This window comes from Eucyclogobius newberryi, unplaced genomic scaffold (genome assembly GCF_026437365.1).
Source record: "Eucyclogobius newberryi isolate DKJ021-1_F unplaced genomic scaffold, fEucNew1.0.hap1 SCAF_3, whole genome shotgun sequence".
Lineage (NCBI taxonomy): Eukaryota > Metazoa > Chordata > Actinopteri > Gobiiformes > Gobiidae > Eucyclogobius > Eucyclogobius newberryi.
In genome coordinates this window covers 30,614,131-30,636,703 of record NW_027315945.1, presented here as the reverse complement: position 1 = coordinate 30,636,703, position 22,573 = coordinate 30,614,131, and the positions used below count along the sequence as shown (strand labels likewise).

General features: G+C 47.5%; 1 protein-coding gene across 1 annotated transcript in view; it reads left to right on the top strand.

The window, feature by feature from the left end:
• The first annotated feature begins 1,868 nt into the window (after positions 1-1,868).
• itga10 (integrin, alpha 10) overlaps positions 1,869-22,573 on the top strand; it is a 54,365-nt gene continuing 33,660 nt past the window's right edge. Inside the window, exon 1 of the mRNA XM_072460791.1 lies at positions 1,869-2,148. Within this exon, the coding sequence (XP_072316892.1) occupies positions 2,097-2,148 (52 nt within the window). The 5' untranslated portion in view covers positions 1,869-2,096. The remainder of the gene's footprint in view (positions 2,149-22,573) is intronic.

Below are 22,573 nucleotides of genomic sequence, written 5' to 3'. Positions count from 1 at the left end.
CTTAGGCCACTTGCAGGTCATATCTTTGGAGAAAATGCATGTTTTTAAATATTTTTGAGTGATAATAAGAGTTTTTTGTATTGACTAAATGCAAGATTGATAAGTTTAATGTCATGCTCTTGAACGTTTCAGGCAAAGCAACATCTCCATGGAGACAAGCAGGGGACAGAGAACAGTTGCATGAGCCGAAAAGCTACTAACAATGGCTATAACATATTTATTCTTAAAAACATGACTTATATTGCTTCTTAAAGTGATCGAACTACTCACAGGCTATATACAGCAATTGATAATAAAAAATAAAAAAAACAGTGGCAATGTAACAGATGTAACTCTTTCACTTGTGTCCAGTTATTTGAACGTGGCGCCGCCCTGTGGTTTCAAAGAACATTACAAGAGTGTTTGAGATGGAGAGAAAAACATCTTGACTTTCTGGAATCAAAAGCAATGGGTCAATCCTGCGCGCGCACTATGCATGACACTGTATATTTCAAATGAGAGTGGTTTTATCATTTAACATTAACATGATGTGGTTTTCAGGTGTCCAGGCTTCAGTGTTGTGCCACTTCGGTCAGAACAGCGCTTCACCTTTTGTCCGCACGAGGGAACCGCACTATTTTACTTCAAGTTCACAGCAAAGGTCCACTCTCTCTCCCACGTGGCTTTTATGTATGTTAATTACACATTTATTTGCTTTGCACAAGTGTCTACAGCAGCACTTTAGGAGCACCAATCAAAGCCAACCGTGAACCAGTATCACTCTGTAAAGACCTGCTGCCAGCTTTGGCAAGTGGTGAGAACAATAAAGTCGAATCTCACTAAAGTTTGGTTTAACATACTGAAAATAGTATAAAATGCTAGCTGACCCATTATAAATTCAGAATTTAAAATCAATCATGTGAAATATCTTTTATTTAGCCAGGTTTCTGCGCATATGGGGAGCAGCCAGAAGGGGGCCCCCGCGTCCCTCTGCTCAGAGGAACATGTCTTCAATGTAAGTAAAGTAGCTCCATTTTTATTTTTATTTTTTAATGTAGCCTATATTATTTGGATTATGTCATATCCCGAAAGATATAACAATGACTGCTTTAATTATGGGCCTAACGGTCTCAAAGATTCAGCCTCTGTATCAGACACATCTATTATTATTTACTCTGTCTGTGTTCATTTGCTCACCTGCATGTGACGGACAGTTCAGGTTCACATTGTGCTTGGAATTGATCCAGGAACGTCCCAAAGTGAACCAGAATGTCTTCAGGATGAGGATGAACATGAAGGTTAATTGCACCCATATGGTAAAGAGTCGAAGAAGCCACGTTTAAGAAAACAAATGAATTGTGTGACTGTGGGTGAAACGGAGACGAAGGAAAGAGAGAAAGAGAGAGAGAGAGGGAGAGATGTTGGTTTGAGGTTTCTGAATGTGAACCAGGCGCACTCAGAGGTCCCGGGGATGTAGGAGGAGGCAGGGAGGGGGAGTCTGGGGATAAATGCGCTCTTTCATCTTACTCTTCTAGAAGGTGGCAAGACGTCGGACTTTTACAGACACAAAAACATCCCCATAAACAGTTTGTGCGCATCATTTTTTTTGTGAAACGAAGACCATGTGTGATGATGAATGAGGCTGTAGAGAGACAACCCCGCGACTGAAACTTGTGCCTTGTTATTGCAAGAGGCGCTCCGGAGGCTCCAGGGGAAAGCGCGCGGAAGGATCAGTCTGTTTGGGAAGGTGCTGCGCATTAGTGATGGTTTAATCACTGAAGCCTCGTTGGCTCCGGACAGGTGCTGGCATTTCACGGCCAATACACGGGTCATTAAGACGCTTTCTTGCCCCACGAAGTTGCTCAGTGAAGTCTGGATCTTAAAATGTCCACGTGGAAAGCAACATCTCTGTTTATTGTGAGCTGAGATCTTTTTTTTGCGCACAGGAGTCGCGCTGCTGCTGCGCCGTTTGGACTGATTTTACGCACCTCTTGGGAATGGGAAAAGTGAAGGAGCGTGTGTGACGTGCGCGCCACCTTCCCACCAACTCAGAACAGGTCGATTCTGCTCAAGAAATAGAAAAAAGACGAGCAAAAATAGTTGTTTTAATTGTGCAAATGGAGCTGCGTAAATACCTCTTGTGTCTGGAGTTCATCCTTCTCCTCAAAGGTAAGACACCTTCAACTTCACCATGATGACTGACTTTAAACCTGTTTTGACTGCTGTGCCCTTGCTCACACCATTGCCTGACCCCCCACACTGTCCGTTTAGTGACAAATGCAGTTATTTGGGCTCGTAACGGTCCCGCGCGTGTCTCTTAGCCCTGGCCCGTTATGCTGTGTGACAGTGGCGACTGACCATGAAGACATTCCTGACATGGCTGTGTGCAGGAGACGTTGTTTGAAGGCCCATTAAAACACATGGGCTCTTTCCATATGTGCCAAAGGATCAAACCCTACAGGGAATTGTGCTAAATAATAGATTTGGAGTCAGAGCTGCATGGAAAACGCATCAGTTGGAGATGGAGGGGTTAGAGGCATGCTTGTTGGAGGGCCCTCCTGTTAGATGTTCTCAGCTCAAAGATTTCACTGCTGTGCCAAAAGGTTAGCAGTTCAACTCCTGTTTTAGCTGACACTTCATGGCAGCCGTGCAACTTGACCGGGTCAGCCGTATCTGTCACTTCCATCTTGATGCCTATAAGCTTCCTTCCTCGGCTCCTTAGTGCCATGTGGGTTCCTCTGCGGAGCGTGAACTTCTACCTTCTGTTTCTCATGTTCACTCTGGTTTGCGTAGCCTCAGACACCTCATTTAGCCGTTTTGACCTCCCATTGGGATGCTGGCATAGAAAGACCATTGTTGTCTCTCATAACTGTGGCAGAAACAGAGATAGACGTGTGTGATAGGTGTTATTTTTGCATGGCATGTCACCTTTACTGCTCAAAGAAACCGCAAAAATGAGTGTTGATAACAGACGTTTTCCATCTTTGTGTGAGTTGTACATTCATTCACACAAAACAGGCCGCAGCGGCCTAATGGTGCATGTAATTAGAGTTAAACATGGACGTCTACTTCTATTTAAAGGTGCACTGTGTACCTTTTGTGCCATGTTAAAGTTGGATGGTGTTGTGCACATCTGTCTTGGCTGTTAGTGGGGTCGTTTCTCCACAGCTCTGACTGGTCTGTTGGCCGCACTTGCTTTTCTCCATGGAGATTAGGGGCTGCACAATGTTAACACGGTTGAGTCCAAATTGCATTTTGAGTGGGCACAATAGGGTTAGGATTAGGCTGGATGGTATGGCAAAAAAATGAATAATGATTATTTATTTTTTCAGCCAATTTCTGATTCGATCCTATTTCTTTTATTTAAAAAACAAAATACAAATTTCCTTCTGGATTGATTTCATGAACTTAAGACATAAAACAAAACACATTAGATAGTCAAACTTCTCCCTCCAAAGTCTGAACTCTGCTTTAAACCACGCAATTTGTTGTGGACTCGGGACTAAAAAGACTAGAAATGAAAAAAGTTTAGAAACGGCTGAAACTCGACCTCACTTAACGTTTGATTCACTGCACAGCCCAGCAAGCACAATTATAAATCACAAAGGCTGTAATTATAATGATAGAAGGTCTTCTGCAAGGACTATCCTGTTTTTATTGAAAAATCTTGTAACTGTAGTTTAGACCTCTGAAAAACATGTTCTGAAATGCATGTGATGCAGTTCATATTTCAGTCTCACATGTTGATGCTCCTGGAGCTGTTTACAATATGCACTCTGAACAACATAAAGTATTTAAATATTGTTAAGGAAGGGACAAGATCTCACAGGATTGTGCAAACCTGTGGAAAATGACCTTGAGAGACGTGTTTACATTTGGCTTGGATTAAAAGAAAGTGCAGCTGTAGCTATAAAAAACAGTTCTATAATGTTGAACAGCTTTTTTTTCTTTATAGCTACAGCTGCCCTTTTTGTCTATAATGTAGGATAAAAAGTTGTGAGGCAGAAATTGTGAACTGAACAGAATTAATTATAAATTAAGTGAAAATGTATGTTTATGTTGTTTGATGGACCTAATCTCATGTTGATTATATTGTGAATATTGTTTTTATAAATAGAGTATTGCTTGTAGTAAAAAATAAATAAATAAACATTGCTATAAAAGAGCTGATTAAAATGTTTAATTAAAAAAATGGTATAAGGTGATGTTTCTCTACTTTTGTGTTTATTTGACATTTCACATTTGTAATATGTTTAAAGACATGTTTTGACACATTTATAGATTGAAAATCTGACTACGGTTATCAGGATACCAAAAATATATTAAGATATAGATTTATTTCCATGTTGTCAAAGAAAAAAAATTGAAGAAGAAGAAAAATTCTTTAAGAAACAAAATCGTTCCGCCCTCATGGAGATTTAAACAATATAATGACATACAGTAGAACATTCCAGGCAAAACAATATCATAATGACATGAAAACAAGAAGGTGGTGGACTCTCACTCAGAAAGGTTACACAGTGGATGTGAGTTTTGGATGTGTGTTTTGGACGTGTGTTGTGGATGTGTGTTGTGGACGTGTGTTGTGGACGTGTGTTGTGGACGTGTGTTGTGGACGTGTGTTGTGGACGTGTGTTGTGGATGTGTGTTTTGCACGTGTGTTGTGGATGTGTGTTTTGGACGTGTGTTTTGGACGTGTGTTTTGGACGTGTGTTTTGCACGTGTGTTTTGGACGTGTGTTTTGGACGTGTGTTGTGGACGTGTGTCTTGCACGTGTGTTTTGGACGTGTGTTTTAGACGTTTGTTTTGGATGTGTGTTTTGGACGTGTATTGTGGACGTGTGTTGTGGACCTGTGTTGTGGATGTGTGTTTTGGACGTGTGTTGTGGACGTGTGTTGTGGACGTGTGTTGTGGACGTGTGTTGTGGACATGTGTTGTGGACGTGTGTTGTGGACGTGTGTTTTGGACGTGTGTTTTGGACGTGTGTTGTGGACGTGTGTTGTGGACGTGTGTTGTGGACGCGTGTTGTGGACGCGTGTTTGGACTTGTGTTGTGGACGTGTGTTGTGGACGTGTGTTTTGGACGTGTGTTGTGGACGTGTGTTGCGGACGTGTGTTTTGGACGTGTGTTTTGGACGTGTGTTGTGGACGTGTGTTGTGGACGTGTGTTGTGGATGTGTGTTTTGCACGTGTGTTGTGGACGTGTGTTGTGGACGTGTGTTGTGGACGTGTGTCGTGGACGTGTGTTTTGGACGTGTGTTGTGGACGTGTGTTGTGGACGTGTTGTGGACGTGTGTTTTGGACGTGTGTTGTGGACGTGTGTTGTGGACGTGTGTTGTGGACGCGTGTTGTGGACGCGTGTTGTGGACGCGTGTTGTGGACGCGTGTTTTGGACGTGTGTTGAGGACGTGTGTTGTGGACTTGTGTTGTGGACGTGTGTTGTGGACGTGTGTTTTGGACGTGTGTTGTGGACGTGTGTTGTGGACGTGTGTTGCGGACGTGTGTTTTGGACGTGTGTTGTGTGTTGTGGACGTGTGTTGTGGACGTGTGTTGTGGATGTGTGTTGTGGACGTGTGTTGTGGCTGTGTGTTGTGGACGTGTGTTGTGGACGTGTGTTGTGGACGTGTGTTGTGGACGTGTGTTTTGCTCGTGTGTTGTGGACGTGTGTTGTGGACGTGTGTTGTGTGTTGTGGACGTGTGTTGTGGACGTGTGTTGTGGACGTGTGTTGTGGACGTGTGTTGTGGATGTGTGTTGTGGACGTGTGTTGTGGCTGTGTGTTGTGGACGTGTGTTGTGGACGTGTGTTGTGGACGTGTGTTGTGGACGTGTGTTGTGGATGTGTGTTGCGGACGTGTGTTGTGGACTTGTGTTGTGGACGTGTGTTGTGGACGTGTGTTTTGGACGTGTGTTGTGGACGTGTGTTATGGACGTGTGTTTTGGACGTGTGTTGTGGACGTGTGTTGTGGACGTGTGTTGTGGATGTGTGTTTTGCACGTGTGTTGTGGACGTGTGTTGTGGACGTGTGTTGTGGACGTGTGTTTTGGACGTGTGTTGTGGACGTTTGTTGTGGACGTGTGTTGTGGACGTGTGTTGTGGACGTGTGTTTTGTTTGTGTGTTGTGGACGTGTGTTGTGGACGTGTGTTGTGGACGTGTGTTGTGGACGTGTGTTTTGCTCGTGTGTTGTGGACGTGTGTTGTGGACGTGTGTTTTGGACGTGTGTTGTGGACTTGTGTTGTGGACGTGTGTTTTGGACGTGTGTTGTGGACGTGTGTTGTGGACGTGTGTTGTGGCTGTGTGTTGTGGCTGTGTGTTGTGGACGTGTGTTGTGGACGTGTGTTGTGGACGTGTGTTTTGGACGTGTGTTGTGGACGTGTGTTGTGTGTTTTGGACGTGTGTTGTGGACGTGTGTTGTGGACGTGTGTTGTGGATGTGTGTTGTGGACGTGTGTTGTGGACGTGAGTTGTGCACGTGTGTTGTGGATGTGTGTTGTGGACGTGTGTTCTGGCTGTGTGTTGTGGACGTGTGTTGTGGACGTGTGTTGTGGACGTGTGTTGTGTGTTGTGGACGTGTGTTGTGGACGTGTGTTGTGGACGTGTGTTGTGGACGTGTGTTGTGGACGTGTGTTGTGGACGTGTGTTGTGTGTTGTGGACGTGTGTTGTGGATGTGTGTTGTGGACGTGTGTTGTGGACGTTTGTTTTGGACGTGTGTTGTGGACGTGTGTTGTGTGTTGTGGACGTGTGTTGTGAACGTGTGTTTTGGACGTGTGTTGTGGACGTGTGTTTTGGATGTGTGTTGTGGACGTGTGTTGTGGACGTGTGTTGTGGACGTGTGTTGTGGATGTGTGTTGTGGATGTGTGTTGTGGACGTGTGTTGTGGACGTGTGTTGTGGACGTTTTGTTTTGGACGTGTGTTGTGGACGTGTGTTGTGTGTTGTGGACGTGTGTTGTGGACGTGTGTTTTGGACGTGTGTTGTGGACGTGTGTTGTGTGTTGTGGACGTGTGTTGTGGACGTGTGTTGTGGACGTGTGTTGTGTGTTGTGGACGTGTGTTGTGGACGTGTGTTTTGGACCTGTGTTGTGGACGTGTGTTTTGGACGTGTGTTTTGGACGTGTGTTGTGGATGTGTGTTGTGGACGTGTGTTGTGGACGTGTGTTGTGGATGTGTGTTTTGCACGTGTGTTGTGGACGTGTGTTGTGGACGTGTGTTGTGGACGTGTGTTGTGGACGTGTGTTTTGGACGTGTGTTGTGGACGTGTGTTGTGGACGTGTGTTGTGGACGTGTGTTTTGTTTGTGTGTTGTGGACGTGTGTTGTGGACGTGTGTTTTGCTCGTGTGTTGTGGACGTGTGTTGTGGACGTGTGTTTTGGACGTGTGTTGTGGACTTGTGTTGTGGACGTGTGTTGTGGACGTGTGTTTTGGACGTGTGTTTTGGACGTGTGTTGTGGACGTGTGTTGTGGACGTGTGTTGTGTGTTGTGGACGTGTGTTGTGGACGTGTGTTGTGGACGTGTGTTGTGGATGTGTGTTGTGGAAGTGTGTTGTGGACGTGAGTTGTGCACGTGTGTTGTGGATGTGTGTTGTGGACGTGTGTTGTGGCTGTGTGTTGTGGACGTGTGTTGTGGACGTGTGTTGTGTGTTGTGGACGTGTGTTGTGGACGTGTGTTGTGGATGTGTGTTGTGGACGTGTGTTCTGGACGTGTGTTTTGGACGTGTGTTGTGGACGTGTGTTGTGGACGTGTGTTGTGGACGTGTGTTGTGGATGTGTGTTGTGTGTTGTGGACGTGTGTTGTGGATGTGTGTTGTGGACGTTTGTTTTGGACGTGTGTTGTGGACGTGTGTTGTGTGTTGTGGACGTGTGTTGTGAACGTGTGTTTTGGACGTGTGTTGTGGACGTGTGTTTTGGACGTGTGTTGTGGACGTGTGTTGTGTGTTGTGGACGTGTGTTGTGGACGTGTGTTGTTGATGTGTGTTGTGGATGTGTGTTGTGGACGTGTGTTGTGGACGTTTGTTTTGGACGTGTGTTGTGGACGTGTGTTGTGTGTTGTGGACGTGTGTTGTGGACGTGTGTTGTGGACGTGTGTTGTGGACGTGTGTTTTGGACGTGTGTTGTGGACGTGTGTTGTGTGTTGTGGACGTGTGTTTTGGATGTGTGTTGTGGACGTGTGTTGTGTGTTGTGGACGTGTGTTGTGGACGTGTGTTTTGGACCTGTGTTGTGGACGTGTGTTGTGGACGTGTGTTTTGGACGTGTGTTGTGGACGTGTGTTTTGGACGTGTGTTGTGGACGTGTGTTGTGTGTTGTGGACGTGTGTTGTGGACCTGTGTTGTGGACATGTGTTGTGGACGTGTGTTGTGGATGTGTGTTGTGGACGTGTGTTGTGGACGTGTGTTGTGGACGTGTGTTTTGGAGGTGTGTTGTGGACGTGTGTTGTGTGTTGTGGACGTGTGTTTTGGAGGTGTGTTGTGGACGTGTGTTGTGTGTTGTGGATGTGTGTTGTGTGTTGTGGACCTGTGTTGTGGACGTGTGTTGTGGACGTGTGTTGTGGATGTGTGTTGTGGACGTGTGTTGTGGACGTGTGTTGTGGACGTGTGTTTTGGAGGTGTGTTGTGGACGTGTGTTGTGGACGTGTGTTGTGGTTGTGTGTTGTGGACGTGTGTTGTGGACGTGTGTTTTGGACCTGTGTTGTGGACGTGTGTTGTGGACGTGTGTTTTGGACGTGTGTTGTGGACGTGTGTTGTGTGTTATGGACGTGTGTTGTGGACGTGTGTTGTGGACGTGTGTTTTGGACGTGTGTTGTGGACGTGTGTTGTGTGTTGTGGACGTGTGTTGTGGACCTGTGTTGTGGACATGTGTTGTGGACGTGTGTTGTGGATGTGTGTTGTGGACGTGTGTTGTGGACGTGTGTTGTGGACGTGTGTTTTGGAGGTGTGTTGTGGACGTGTGTTGTGTGTTGTGGACGTGTGTTGTGTGTTGTGGACCTGTGTTGTGGACGTGTGTTGTGGACGTGTGTTGTGGATGTGTGTTGTGGACGTGTGTTGTGGACGTGTGTTGTGGACGTGTGTTGTGGACGTGTGTTTTGGAGGTGTGTTGTGGACGTGTGTTGTGGACGTGTGTTGTGGACGTGTGTTGTGGACGTGTGTTGTGGACGTGTGTTGTGGATGTGTGTTGTGGACGTGTGTTGTGGACGTGTGTTGTGGACGTGTGTTTTGGAGGTGTGTTGTGGACGTGTGTTTTGGAGGTGTGTTGTGGACGTGTGTTGTGGACGTGTGTTGTGGACGTGTGTTGTGGACGTGTGTTGTGGACGTGTGTTTTGGAGGTGTGTTGTGGACTTGTGTTGTGGACGTGTGTTGTGGACGTGTGTTGTGGACGTGTGTTTTGGAGGTGTGTTGTGGACGTGTGTTGTGGACGTGTGTTGTGGACGTGTGTTTTGGAGGTGTGTTGTGGACGTGTGTTGTGGACGTGTGTTGTGGACGTGTGTTGTGGACGTGTGTTTTGGAGGTGTGTTGTGGACGTGTGTTGTGGACGTGTGTTGTGGACGTGTGTTGTGGATGTGTGTTGTGGACGTGTGTTGTGGACGTGTGTTGTGGACGTGTGTTGTGGACGTGTGTTTTGGAGGTGTGTTGTGGACGTGTGTTGTGGACGTGTGTTGTGGACGTGTGTTGTGGACGTGTGTTTTGGAGGTGTGTTGTGGACGTGTGTTGTGGACGTGTGTTGTGGACGTGTGTTGTGGATGTGTGTTGTGGACGTGTGTTGTGGACGTGTGTTGTGGATGCGTCATTGGAGCGTGGAGGTGAGCCCAGTGCGGGGGAATGCATGTAATCTTAACGTCTTAAACAGAGGCTTAATGCAGACAGCAGCCGGCCGTTTAAGTCTATTACACTTTGTTATACTTTAGCAAAATGTTCAGCGCAGGTGTGTGGATCCCCCGCTCATTCATAAATCCTCGCCGTTATTCTCACAGCAAAGATTTTCCTCGTTTCTTCTCCGTTTCTTCTCACCGTTTGCTGACTTTTACTTTTGTTACGCCCCCGTCGGGTCCCCAGGAGACAGTGACACATTCGAGAACACAACAGCGCTGATAATGAAGAGACAAGCTGTGTTTGGAGTGAGAGGAAGTGAAGCAGAGGAGCGCTGGAGTGGATGACTTTTACAGACGTCCCTGAGTACGTTCTCTGGTACAAGATGATACAGTTGGGTCGATGTGTTTCTCTTAAAGCCGGACTGCGTCACTTTTTTACACTTTGGAGACAAGAAGGTGAAGTTCTCTAGAGAAAAACATTCGGCTATTTGAAACACCACTGAAGAAGTGCATAGACCAACCACAAGATCATTTAATTTGATTTAATTTTGTTTTGATTTGATTTTAATAATCAGTCCTGACTCTTTTTTCATTAACATTAAGGAGTAAACAATAAATGTATAATAATATATGTATAATAAATAATTACTACATTTTTTTCTTTTTACAATCCAGACATCATACTCTTCCAATCATCACTCTTGTACTATAGTGTTACTCTTGTACTATAGTGTTCCTGCAGAAATGTTTTAAAATTAGCCTGTCATGCAGGTGCAAGAGAGGCACAAAAAATATAAAATATCGCTTTATATCTTTATACAAATTTGATAGCTATTTCAAGTTTTCTTATCGACTCAGTTAAAACTGTTTTGCTGCAGGTTCTTGTTGGGCAGCACATGGACAGAAAAACAACAACATTCAGAGCAAGAGCACACGGCCACAGACACCACCCACACTCTGCAGTTCAAGTGCAGCCTTGTGATAAAATGTGAATATATGATTATATTTCTGTGATGTATTTTATCTGCATAATAGTGATATTTTATCTGCATCATTAGTCTAAGAGAAAAACGGGTGTGTGACAAACTGCATTTGTTTGTGAAGGTATCGTAAAGATGGGCCAAAGAATGTTGCCCCAGGAGGGGGGTGACAGCCCAGAGGAGTCTGGGTAATGTTTACCCAAGGCTTGATCTCTACGGAAAAATACCAAGTGCCTTGATGTGAGGCTGACCAATGAGAAATGTGACCCGCCTATTCCAGAATATCTAATAAAACCAACCAGCATGGAAAAAAACGGGGTGAGACGCAGGAGGGTCAGCCAGGCTCCTTACAACGGCCTGGCTGACACAGCCCAGTGTTTTCCCCCAAGCTTGCCATACAAATGTCTGATATTTCTGTGTCGTTTCATATTCTAAGTTGAATTGTGTTCTCTATGTGTTAAGGAATAGCATCGGTGCATGTCTCATCCCAAGGACATTTTCTGATTCCATGACAAGCCTTCAGCCTAAAGAGTCTTTACGCCGTATAAAAAATGACCTCAGAGCTGTTTGTCGGTGTAATCCCTCATTCGTCCAGGCGTGTTCCATAGTAGAAAAAGCTTCAGTTGTAGTCATCTGGACTCAGTTAGAAAAAATAGACGTTTCGACTCTCATCCAAGAGTCATTGTCAATAAAAGAATTTAGATCGAGAACTCCGATATTAATACTGTTCTGTGGTAAGACCCACCCATTGGGCGGAGCCTTCCTGAAGTAGAAAGAGTTGTTTGTTTCAACAGAAACTCCCCCCTTGTATCTACCGAGCTAGCCTATTCAGAATTTTAATGGGCTATTAGAATCCTCTTTGTCTTTGTGAGACCCTGGCTCAACCACCCTGAGTACCTGATTAGCATCTAAATGTCCTGGTCCTGGTCCTCTACCTTTCCAGGGGTTCAGTATACCATTATAGATACCAGGAAGATTGAATCTTAGCCCTCCATTTCTGTTTAAAGAAGGTCTTTCTTAATCTATAATGGTATACTGAACCCCTGGAAAGGTAGAAGACCAGGACCAGGACATTTAGATGCTAATCAGGTGCTCAGGGTGGTTGAGCCAGGGTCTCACAAAGACAAAGAGGATTCTAATAGCCCATTAAAATTCTAAATTCTTTTATTGACAATGACTCTTGGATGAGAGTCGAAACGTCTATTTTTTCTAACTGAGTCCAGATGACTACAACTGAAGCTTTTTCTACTCAGAGCTGTTTGTTCTGAAATGAAGGGGCCATGAGCCCAGAGCCTGGTGCAGGTAGAGGACAGAGCTCTGTCTGAATGTGCCGCTCCTCTGAGCATGAGCCAGTGTTCAGTCCTATCTTCAGTCATGTGGTCTGGGATGGTATTATTAAGGCTGTCAGTGCTCATGGTTCTGGAACAAAAACCTGATGGACCTGCTCTTTATAAAGTCACAGAAGGCCTTATTGAGTTTGTTGAGTCTGAGATGAGTTTAGTCGGAAAAAACTTTCATACATAGATATATTATTCACATGCGGGGCACTCGCTTTTTCAAGTTCAAGTGAGTTCCTGCCACATTGTCAAGCTTTGAGTCCCGCAATTCAGTTTGTTAGAAAACCAGGTCCAGATAATCAGCAAAGTAATGACTTCCATTCAAGTTGTGGGTCACAACAATAGAACAGAGCCCGCTGACTGTGCTTCAAGACTCTGAATATTACCTTTTGAGAGCGCTGCTTTAAATCGTCTTAAAGCTCCGGATTCAAGGTCAAATACTTTACATTAGTGGCAGAGACGGGACGACACAGTCCCGAGCTTTACACAGTTTTGTAGAGAATTCAGTCATCTGCATTTGACCAGTGTTTGAGCCAGAATCTCGGTCCGGACTTGTTACCGGCAGATGCACGACGAGACGGGCAACAACCGACTTACCAAACACAACGTTTCAGGAATTTAACCCAGGACCTTTTGGTTGCGAGGCAAACAACAAACAGGTTTCCATCCCTGCAGACCACCCTCTTTAGCTTCAGTGTCCACAAACGCAGCTTCACGTTGGGCAGAGTTTCTTTGGCACGCGGCGCACGGTATATTCACTGCGGAGAAGAGTATATTAAAGACGTGGACGCAGCAGCACATCAGCGCCCGCAGCCCGAACCCGCGGTCGAGACAATCTGGACTCGGTTGACAGTGTTTACCACCCGTTGTCATGGCGACGGTCTGTGGTGCAGTGCTATATACATAGCGTAAAAATGAATCCAGGGCTGGGGAATTGGGGGAATTGCACCGTTTGTTACAGTCGAGGGAGGCGGGCGAGCGGAGGGTTTGTGGTAGAGTTACAGCGTGTCTAACTGTGTGTATTCGGGGGGTAAAAAAGGGGGTTGCGGGGTTAGAAAAAAAGAGGGCCAATTTATGGTTTATGAGAGAATGAGCGAAACAGGAGGATGAAGGAGAAAATCAGTGGCAGAAGTGGTTATTGGAGACCCGGTTTGTTGTGGAAAGGGGTCGGGAATCGCAGAGATTGCCACAAGAAACGACGCCAACGTTTTAACGGCGCTGTGTCTGAGGAGCGTAAAATGTTTGTTGCCTGCGTCGAGATTAATTGGAGCCATAAAAAGAAGTGTGTGGAGAGTACGAGAAGACTTGCTCTGTTCTAGAAGTCAGGGGGATTGACAACAAATAATGTCTTGATTCTTCCCCCCATCAATAATAATCATATTTTTGCAATCTGCGTGCGCTGAAATGAGCCTGTAAATGTCTCGGTTGAGGTCGAACAAAAGTGAATGGTGTAAATGTGAAAAATATTACTTAAATGTCAATGTTTTATTATTATTATTCTGATTTACCAGTATACAGATGATATACAAGTGATATTATGACAATTATTCCATAAACATCTTAATTGTTTACTTTTTGTGTGTGTTTTTGAATTGAATTGACAAAGACATGCTAAAAACCTGCTTGAACTTACCAAAATAACATTTAGTTGAGGCTAAAGTATCGCACAAATTTGACTGTAAACATACAAAAGTATCACTTTATGCCATTTGTTTGTTTCTGTTCTTTCAAACTCATGTCGCAGTTTATTGCAGACACTTTTACTCAATTAGTGCAGCAACGATTAAGCTGCAAAATATAGATCAGTTAACAGCGTTTTATGACAAAAAACAGTGACATTATGAATCAAAATGTCAAAATACAATCAACCATTTTGTATTTTCATCAATAGCACACTTTATTTGTGAATGTCGTCTACCTTGAAGTCTTCAGTCACCACATTTCAGCTTGTATTTAGTTAAAAATGTACTTTATCAGAAATAATCGTTAGTGGCCTACTAAAATAATCCTCAGTTTCAGACTCTCAATATTTAAACATCAAAACAACACTTTCTACATGAAACATAACGCACTATAGACTTCATTCTGGGTTTTACGTGATACTTTAGGGCCATTCAAAAGATGCAATATTTCGTTTCTGAAGTGATAATTGCCGTGCCGATGCTGTTCGCTTGTCATCCTTCTAAAACAGTCCTGTCGCTCTGATGTCGGCTCTAAACCTGGAGGAGAAACAGTGATGGCTCTGGTTTCGTGCCTCTGATTGGCCTGACGTGTCTGTGGAGCTCGTTGTGCATTTGTGGGATCGCTGCAAGTGCAAGAGCAGCTGTGCAGGCCAGGCCACGTGTCTAACTCAAGGCTTTACGCTTAAATTACTCACGTTTATTGTTACATGAAAAACGTCGCGGCATGGGAGGTCAGTATGGGAAAAAAGTCATCAGGATTTTCTTATATTCTATCAGAAGCTTTTAAGAGATTACTTTGGATACTTGCTTCATCCGAGGATCCAAACGTCACTATATTTGGTTAAATCTGCTTTAGAGCAATAGCAGTGTTGGTTTACCAAGTGGGCAAATGTCTGAATGAAGGAACAATGACTGAAACGTGCTTCTTCTTTATCTGTGGTGTTTTTAGGATTATATTGAGTTGCGACTGGTATTATTTGCCACAATAGTAGAACTCGGGATCGTGTCGACACTGTGGGGTTGGGCAATATGGGCAAAAATGAACATCTCGGTCTTGTCCTGATGGCTCCATCAAACCCACTGGATGCACTGGGACGGTTTGCAGCCGAATGTGAAGCAGCTGGGATGAAGATCAGCACCTCAAAATCCAAGGCCATGGTTCTTAACCGGAGAAAGGTGGCTTGACCTCTTCAGGTGGGTGGAGAGTCCTTGCCCCAAGTGGAGGAGTTCAAGTCTCTTGGGGTCTTGTTCACGAGTGAGGGAAGGATGGAGCGTGCATCAGACAGTTGTGGTGAAGAAGGAGCTGAGTCGAAAGGCAAAGCTCTCGATTTACCGGTCAATCTACGTTCCTTCCTTCACCTGTGGCCATGAGCTTTGGGTAATGACCGAAAGGATAAGAAATGAGTTTCCTCCGCCGGGTGGCTGGGTGCTCCCTTAGAGATAAGGTGAGGAGCTCAGTCACACGGGGGGAGCTCGGAGTAGAGCCGCTGCTCCTCCACGTCGAGAGGAGCAGCTGAGGTGGCTCGTGCATCTGTTCTGGATGCCTCCTGGGAGCCTCCCTGGGAAAGTGTTTCGGGCGTGTTCCCGAAGGACCCAGGACACGCTGGAGGGACTATGTCTCTCGGCTGGCCTGGGAACGCTTCGGGATCCCCCCGTAGGAGTCGGAAGAAGCGTCTGGGGAGAGGGAGGTCTGGGAGTCCCCATGACCCAGCCCCGGATAAGCGGAAGAAGATGGATGGATGAATATCTCAGTACTTTTCTGCATTATAGCCAGTCGATCTTTTCACAATGTATCAGGAACGTGCTCAAATGTGTCTGCAAATGTCAAACCATAAATGGACAGAAATATCACTTTATACTTTAAAGTGCCCATTTAAATATTTTCAATTATAGACGATATACATACAGTACTCCAAAACAGCAATTTCTTTTTTTTTCATTTACTAACATTCACACCTCTCACATGTTATTCCCCTTTAACGTTCTTAAATAGATGCTCAGTGCACTTCCTGATCTGCAGGAAACAAAACATCAGAACATTTCCAAATATTGATTCAAGCGCCAAAATAAAGCCATTGTGGTGGATGAAGTACTAAATTTTGTTACTTAAGTAAAAATACAGATACAAGAGTAAAATGTATCACATCATGTATCACATCGAATATAACAATCTACTTAAATAAAAGTATTGCAGTACATTACGTCTGATGTCGTGACGTGTCTTTCATCAGGCGTGGTCAGTCTGATCTATCAGACTGACCACGCCCGTCCCCGCGTGGTGGACCGTCTTATTAGAACAATAGTGACATTCAATTTAAAAAAGAAGAGTGAATACTCCAAATATATTGAAGTAACATCTTAAACGTGAAAGTATATTGAAAATCATGAAAAGTGATGATCCTGATAAAGAAATGTCCTTTTTTAGACTTTTAATTTGTATATTTTTGTTTGCTCAAAGCTTGACCATAAACTTAAACCTAAAACAAACCTTCAAACAACGAGAAGTGCTTTTTACTTTTCTTGCTCTCAGCTGTAATGAGGTTAAAAGTATCCATCGTCAAATGTACAGTGGTGGAAACTTGAAAATGCGCTTTGTATTATTTTTATTTTTAATTTTGGGATTTAGCTTCAGCTTCAGCCTCAGCAGCTTCAGCTTCAGCCTCAGCCTCAGCCTCAGCCTCAGCTTCAGCCTCAGCCTCAGCAGCTTCAGCCTCAGCCTCAGCCTCAGCCTCAGCAGCTTCAGCCTCAGCCTCAGCTTCAGCCTCAGCCTCAGCCTCAGCCTCAGCCTCAGCCTCAGCCTCAGCAGCTTCAGCCTCAGCAGCTTCAGCCTCAGCAGCTTCAGCCTCAGCCTCAGCCTCAGCCTCAGCAGCTTCAGCCTCAGCCTCAGCAGCGCCAGCCTCAGCCTCAGCCTCAGTCTCAGCAGCTTCAGCTTCAGCCTCAGCCTCAGCCTCAGCCTCAGCAGCTTCAGCCTCAGCAGCCTCAGCTTCAGCCTCAGCCTCAGCCTCAGCCTCAGCCTCAGCCTCAGCTTCAGCTTCAGCTTCAGCTTCAGCTTCAGCTTCAGCTTCAGCCTCAGCCTCAGCCTCAGCCTCAGCAGCTTCAGCCTCAGCCTCAGCCTCAGTCTCAGCAGCTTCAGCTTCAGCCTCGGCCTCGGCCTCGGCCTCAGCAGCCTCAGCAGCCTCAGCCTCAGCAGCTTCAGCTTCAGCTTCAGCCTCAGCCTCAGCCTCAGCCTCAGCCTCAGCAGCTTCAGCTTCAGCTTCAGCCTCAGCCCCAGCCTCAGCCTCAGCCTCAGCCTCAGCCTCAGCTTCAGCCTCAGCCTCAGCTTCAGCCTCAGCCTCAGCAGCTTCAGCCTCAGCCTCAGCCTCGGCCTCAGCAGCCTCAGCCTCAGCCTCAGCCTCAGCCTCAGCTTCAGCTTCAGCTTCAGCCTCAGCCTCAGCCTCAGCCTCAGCCTCAGCCTCAGCCTCAGCCTCAGCCTCAGCTTCAGCTTCAGCCTCAGCCTCAGCCTCAGCCTCAGTCTCAGCAGCTTCAGCCTCAGCTTCAGCTTCAGCCTCAGCCTCAGCCTCAGCCTCAGCCTCAGCCTCAGCTTCAGCTTCAGCCTCAGCCTCAGCCTCAGCCTCAGTCTCAGCAGCTTCAGCTTCAGCCTCAGCCTCGGCCTCGGCCTCAGCAGCCTCAGCCTCAGCCTCAGCAGCTTCAGCTTCAGCCTCAGCCTCAGCCCCAGCTTCAGCCTCAGCCTCAGCCTCAGCCTCAGCCTCAGCATCTTCAGCCTCGGCCTCAGTAGCTTCAGCTTCAGCCTCGGCCTCAGCAGCCTCAGCCTCAGCCTCAGCCTCGGCCTCAGCAGCTTCAGCTTCAGCCTCAGCCTCAGCCTCAGCTTCAGCCTCAGCCTCAGCCTCAGCCTCGGCCTCGGCCTCGGCCTCAGCAGCCTCAGCTTCAGCCTCAGCCTCAGCCTCAGCCTCAGCCTCAGCTTCAGCAGCCTCAGCCTCAGCCTCAGTCTCAGCAGCTTCAGCTTCAGCCTCAGCCTCGGCCTCAGCCTCAGCAGCCTCAGCCTCAGCCTCAGCAGCTTCAGCCTCAGCCTCAGCTTCAGCCTCAGCCTCAGCCTCAGCAGCTTCAGCCTCAGCAGCTTCAGCCTCAGCCTCAGCCTCAGCCTCAGCAGCTTCAGCCTCAGCCTCAGCAGCGCCAGCCTCAGCCTCAGCCTCAGTCTCAGCAGCTTCAGCTTCAGCCTCAGCCTCAGCCTCAGTCTCAGCAGCTTCAGCTTCAGCCTCAGCCTCGGCCTCGGCCTCAGCAGCCTCAGCCTCAGCAGCTTCAGCCTCAGCAGCCTCAGCTTCAGCCTCAGCCTCAGCCTCAGCCTCAGCCTCAGCTTCAGCTTCAGCTTCAGCTTCAGCTTCAGCTTCAGCCTCAGCCTCAGCCTCAGCCTCAGCAGCTTCAGCCTCAGCCTCAGCCTCAGCCTCAGTCTCAGCAGCTTCAGCTTCAGCCTCAGCCTCAGCCTCAGTCTCAGCAGCTTCAGCTTCAGCCTCGGCCTCGGCCTCGGCCTCAGCAGCCTCAGCAGCCTCAGCCTCAGCAGCTTCAGCTTCAGCTTCAGCCTCAGCCTCAGCCTCAGCCTCAGCCTCAGCAGCTTCAGCTTCAGCTTCAGCTTCAGCCTCAGCCCCAGCCTCAGCCTCAGCCTCAGCCTCAGCTTCAGCCTCAGCCTCAGCCTCAGCTTCAGCCTCAGCCTCAGCTTCAGCCTCAGCTTCAGCCTCAGCCTCAGCAGCTTCAGCCTCAGCATCTTCAGCTTCAGCCTCAGCCTCGGCCTCAGCAGCCTCAGCCTCAGCCTCAGCCTCAGCCTCAGCTTCAGCCCCAGCCTCAGTCTCAGCTTCAGCTTCAGCTTCAGCTTCAGCCTCAGCCTCAGCCTCAGCCTCAGCCTCAGCCTCAGCCTCAGCCTCAGCTTCAGCTTCAGCCTCAGCCTCAGTCTCAGCAGCTTCAGCCTCAGCTTCAGCTTCAGCCTCAGCCTCAGCCTCAGCCTCAGCCTCAGCCTCAGCTTCAGCTTCAGCCTCAGCCTCAGCCTCAGCCTCAGCCTCAGTCTCAGCAGCTTCAGCTTCAGCCTCAGCCTCAGCCTCAGCCCCAGCTTCAGCCTCAGCCTCAGCCTCAGCCTCAGCATCTTCAGCCTCGGCCTCAGTAGCTTCAGCTTCAGCCTCGGCCTCAGCAGCCTCAGCCTCAGCCTCGGCCTCAGCAGCTTCAGCTTCAGCCTCAGCCTCAGCTTCAGCCTCAGCCTCAGCCTCGGCCTCGGCCTCAGCAGCCTCAGCTTCAGCCTCAGCCTCAGCCTCAGCCTCAGCTTCAGCAGCCTCAGCCTCAGCCTCAGTCTCAGCAGCTTCAGCTTCAGCCTCAGCCTCGGCCTCAGCCTCAGCAGCCTCAGCCTCAGCCTCAGCCTCAGCAGCTTCAGCTTCATCTTCAGCTTCAGCCTCAGCCTCGGCCTCAGCCTCAGCCTCAGTCTCAGCAGCCTCAGCCTCAGCCTCAGCCTCGGCCTCAGCAGCTTCAGCTTCAGCCTCAGCCTCAGCTTCAGCCTGAGCCTCAGCCTCAGCCTCAGCCTCAGCCTCGGCCTCAGCAGCTTCAGCTTCAGCCTCAGCCTCAGCTTCAGCCTCAGCCTCAGCCTCAGCCTCAGCAGCTTCAGCTTCAGCCTCAGCTTCAGCTTCAGCTTCAGCTTCAGCTTCAGCTTCAGCCTCAGCCTCAGCCTCGGCCTCAGCCTCAGCCTCAGCCTCAGTCTCAGCAGCTTCAGCTTCAGCCTCAGCCTCGGCCTCGGCATCAGCAGCCTCAGCCTCAGCCTCAGCAGCTTCAGCTTCAGCTTCAGCTTCAGCCTCAGCCTCAGCCTCAGCCTCAGCTTCAGCTTCAGCTTCAGCCTCAGCCTCAGCTTCAGCCTCAGCTTCAGCCTCAGCCTCAGCTTCAACCTCAGCCTCAGCAGCTTCAGCTTCAGCTTCAGCCTCAGCCTCAGCCTCAGCTTCAGCCTCAGCTTCAGCCTCAGCCTCAGCCTCAGCAGCTTCAGCCTCAGCAGCTTCAGCTTCAGCCTCAGCCTCAGCCTCAGCCTCAGCATCTTCAGCTTCAGCTTCAGCTTCAGCTTCAGCCTCAGCCTCAGCCTCAGCTTCAGCCTCAGCCTCAGCAGCTTCAGCTTCAGCCTCAGCCTCAGCCTCAGCCTCAGCAGCTTCAGCTTCAGCCTCAGCCTCAGCATCTTCAGCTTCAGCTTCAGCCTCAGCCTCGGCCTCATCAGCCTCAGCCTCAGCCTCGGCCTCAGCAGCTTCAGCTTCAGCCTCAGCCTCAGCTTCAGCCTCAGCCTCAGCCTCAGCCTCAGCCTCAGCATCTTCAGCTTCAGCCTCAGCCTCGGCCTCATCAGCCTCAGCCTCGGCCTCATCAGCCTCAGCCTCAGCCTCAGCCTCAGCCTCGGCCTCAGCAGCTTCAGCCTCAGCCTCAGCCTCAGCCTCGGCCTCAGCAGCTTCAGCCTCAGCCTCAGCCTCAGCCTCGGCCTCAGCAGCTTCAGCTTCAGCCTCAGCCTCGGCCTCAGCAGCTTCAGCTTCAGCCTCAGCCTCGGCCTCAGCAGCTTCAGCTTCAGCCTCAGCCTCGGCCTCAGCAGCTTCAGCTTCAGCCTCAGCCTCAGCCTCAGCATCTTCAGCTTCAGCCTCAGCCTCGGCCTCATCAGCCTCAGCCTCGGCCTCATCAGCCTCAGCCTCAGCCTCAGCCTCAGCCTCGGCCTCAGCAGCTTCAGCCTCAGCCTCAGCCTCAGCCTCGGCCTCAGCAGCTTCAGCCTCAGCCTCAGCCTCAGCCTCGGCCTCAGCAGCTTCAGCTTCAGCCTCAGCCTCGGCCTCAGCAGCTTCAGCTTCAGCCTCAGCCTCGGCCTCAGCAGCTTCAGCCTCAGCCTCGGCCTCAGCAGCTTCAGCCTCAGCTTCAGCCTCAGCCTCAGCCTCAGCCTCAGCTTCAGCTTCAGCAGCTTCAGCCTCAGCAGCAGCAGCTCTGTCTGAACTCACACGATCCTCCGCTCTGACAAACGGTCCACTGTGGCATGTTTGTGCAGTCGCATATGGTTTACAGTCACTTCCATGTCTGACCGTCTCCCCTCCGTGTGTCCGCATGAAGGCCGGCTGTGTGTCGTGACAGGGGTCTTACTATACTCAATACTCCGGCGTTTTCATAACCCACGCCCTGCTGCCCCCGCGCTCTGCTCCGCTCTGTTTATCCAGAGAATCGCCAGGCGCACTTCACCTTCTCCCAGGGCCAAAGAGAAAATCGTGTCGGCTCGTGCGTCGCTGTGAATGTGTTGTTGTGCGTGACGCTCTCGAGAGCAGACCAAAATGCAGATGTTTTGCAATATCTCCGCAGTTACTCGGCCTTTTCACATGAATCACTGTCAGTAAAAACAACAATACCCAGATACTAATCGATACAAATGTGAGAATTGAAACTTGATGATCGTTTGAGCAAGTGTGAAAAAGTGACATACAAATCTAAAAACTGGACATGTACTGAATAGTTTTATTTATTAGTCTTTCTACCTTCAACAGAACTACTATAAGACCAGTGTCATTGTTTGAGAAACTACGATGATTTTGTGTTGCATTTTACATTTGTTTCTTTATATACCGTCATATTCATGTGCAATACCGTCATATTTAAGTGCAATACCGTCATATTTAAGTGCAATACCGTCATATTCATGTGCAATTACTGTCGTACTCACATGCAATAATGTCACATTCATGTGCATATAACTGATGAAAATAGTGTTTATTTTACCATTATTATTAGTATTATCTTGTCTTACGCTAGCTGTTTTTATTTTATGTTATCTTTATTTTTCCCCTCCACTCCTTATTAAGAAATGAGAGGTTGTTTATAAGAGTTTTTGTTTAGAAGAGTTTTTGTTTATAAGAGTTCTTCTATTAAGAGTGTTTTTTAAACTTCCTAAGTTATCTGTCCTTTTCTTCTGCATCTACCTGCGTTGCAACAATTAAATTTCGACAATAAAGGATTATCTTATCTTATCTTATCTTAAATTGTCATTGTGGTTTTAAATTTGGTATTGAGTATTTTCCCTTGAAATCAAGTTTGAAGTTTTTACTGTCAGCACAATTCAGTTAAAAAACACAATGAAAAAGAGAGAAAAAACATCTTCTTTGGTGATTGCGCTCTGCAGGACTGATCTGGTGGAGTCTGAAAGGTCCTGGACTTAAACGTTTCTACCTCGGTTTTATTCATTTACAGTGTGTTATTGCTCAAAAAATACATGGAAAAACACGTTGTTACTGTGAACTGTCCAAACACCTGACTTTTGGTGGCATCTGCTTGTCTCCATGGAGATAAATAAACTTAAGGTCTCACTGTGGAACATTTCCTGGCAATGAAATAACATCTGCACGACAGAGACGAGCGGCAGACCCAGAAGTGATGTATTGCACCTTACTTTGGGAATTTACATTTTATGGACCAGTTTAGATATCGTGGACCAGTTTATATTCAGTGTTGTAATGCTTCAAATGTTAAATGAGACCTAATCTGATACTAAAACTAGAGATTCATTCTAACAAGTATTAAAAAAAAAGACAAAACTGGACATTTCCTGCATCATTTTTGAATTGTCCAGAGCTTTGTGTAAGAACTAGTAAAAGACCACATGGAAACATTGTCAAAAACACTATTATTTTGGGTTGAAAATCACTAATTGACTAAATTATTGTCTAAAAAGAGCGTTTGTATCATCATCGTGGTATTGAGCATTTACCCTCGTGTCGATATGGAATCTGAAAGCTCCGACCCGAAACGTCTGTGTTTCTGTTGTTCTTTTCTAG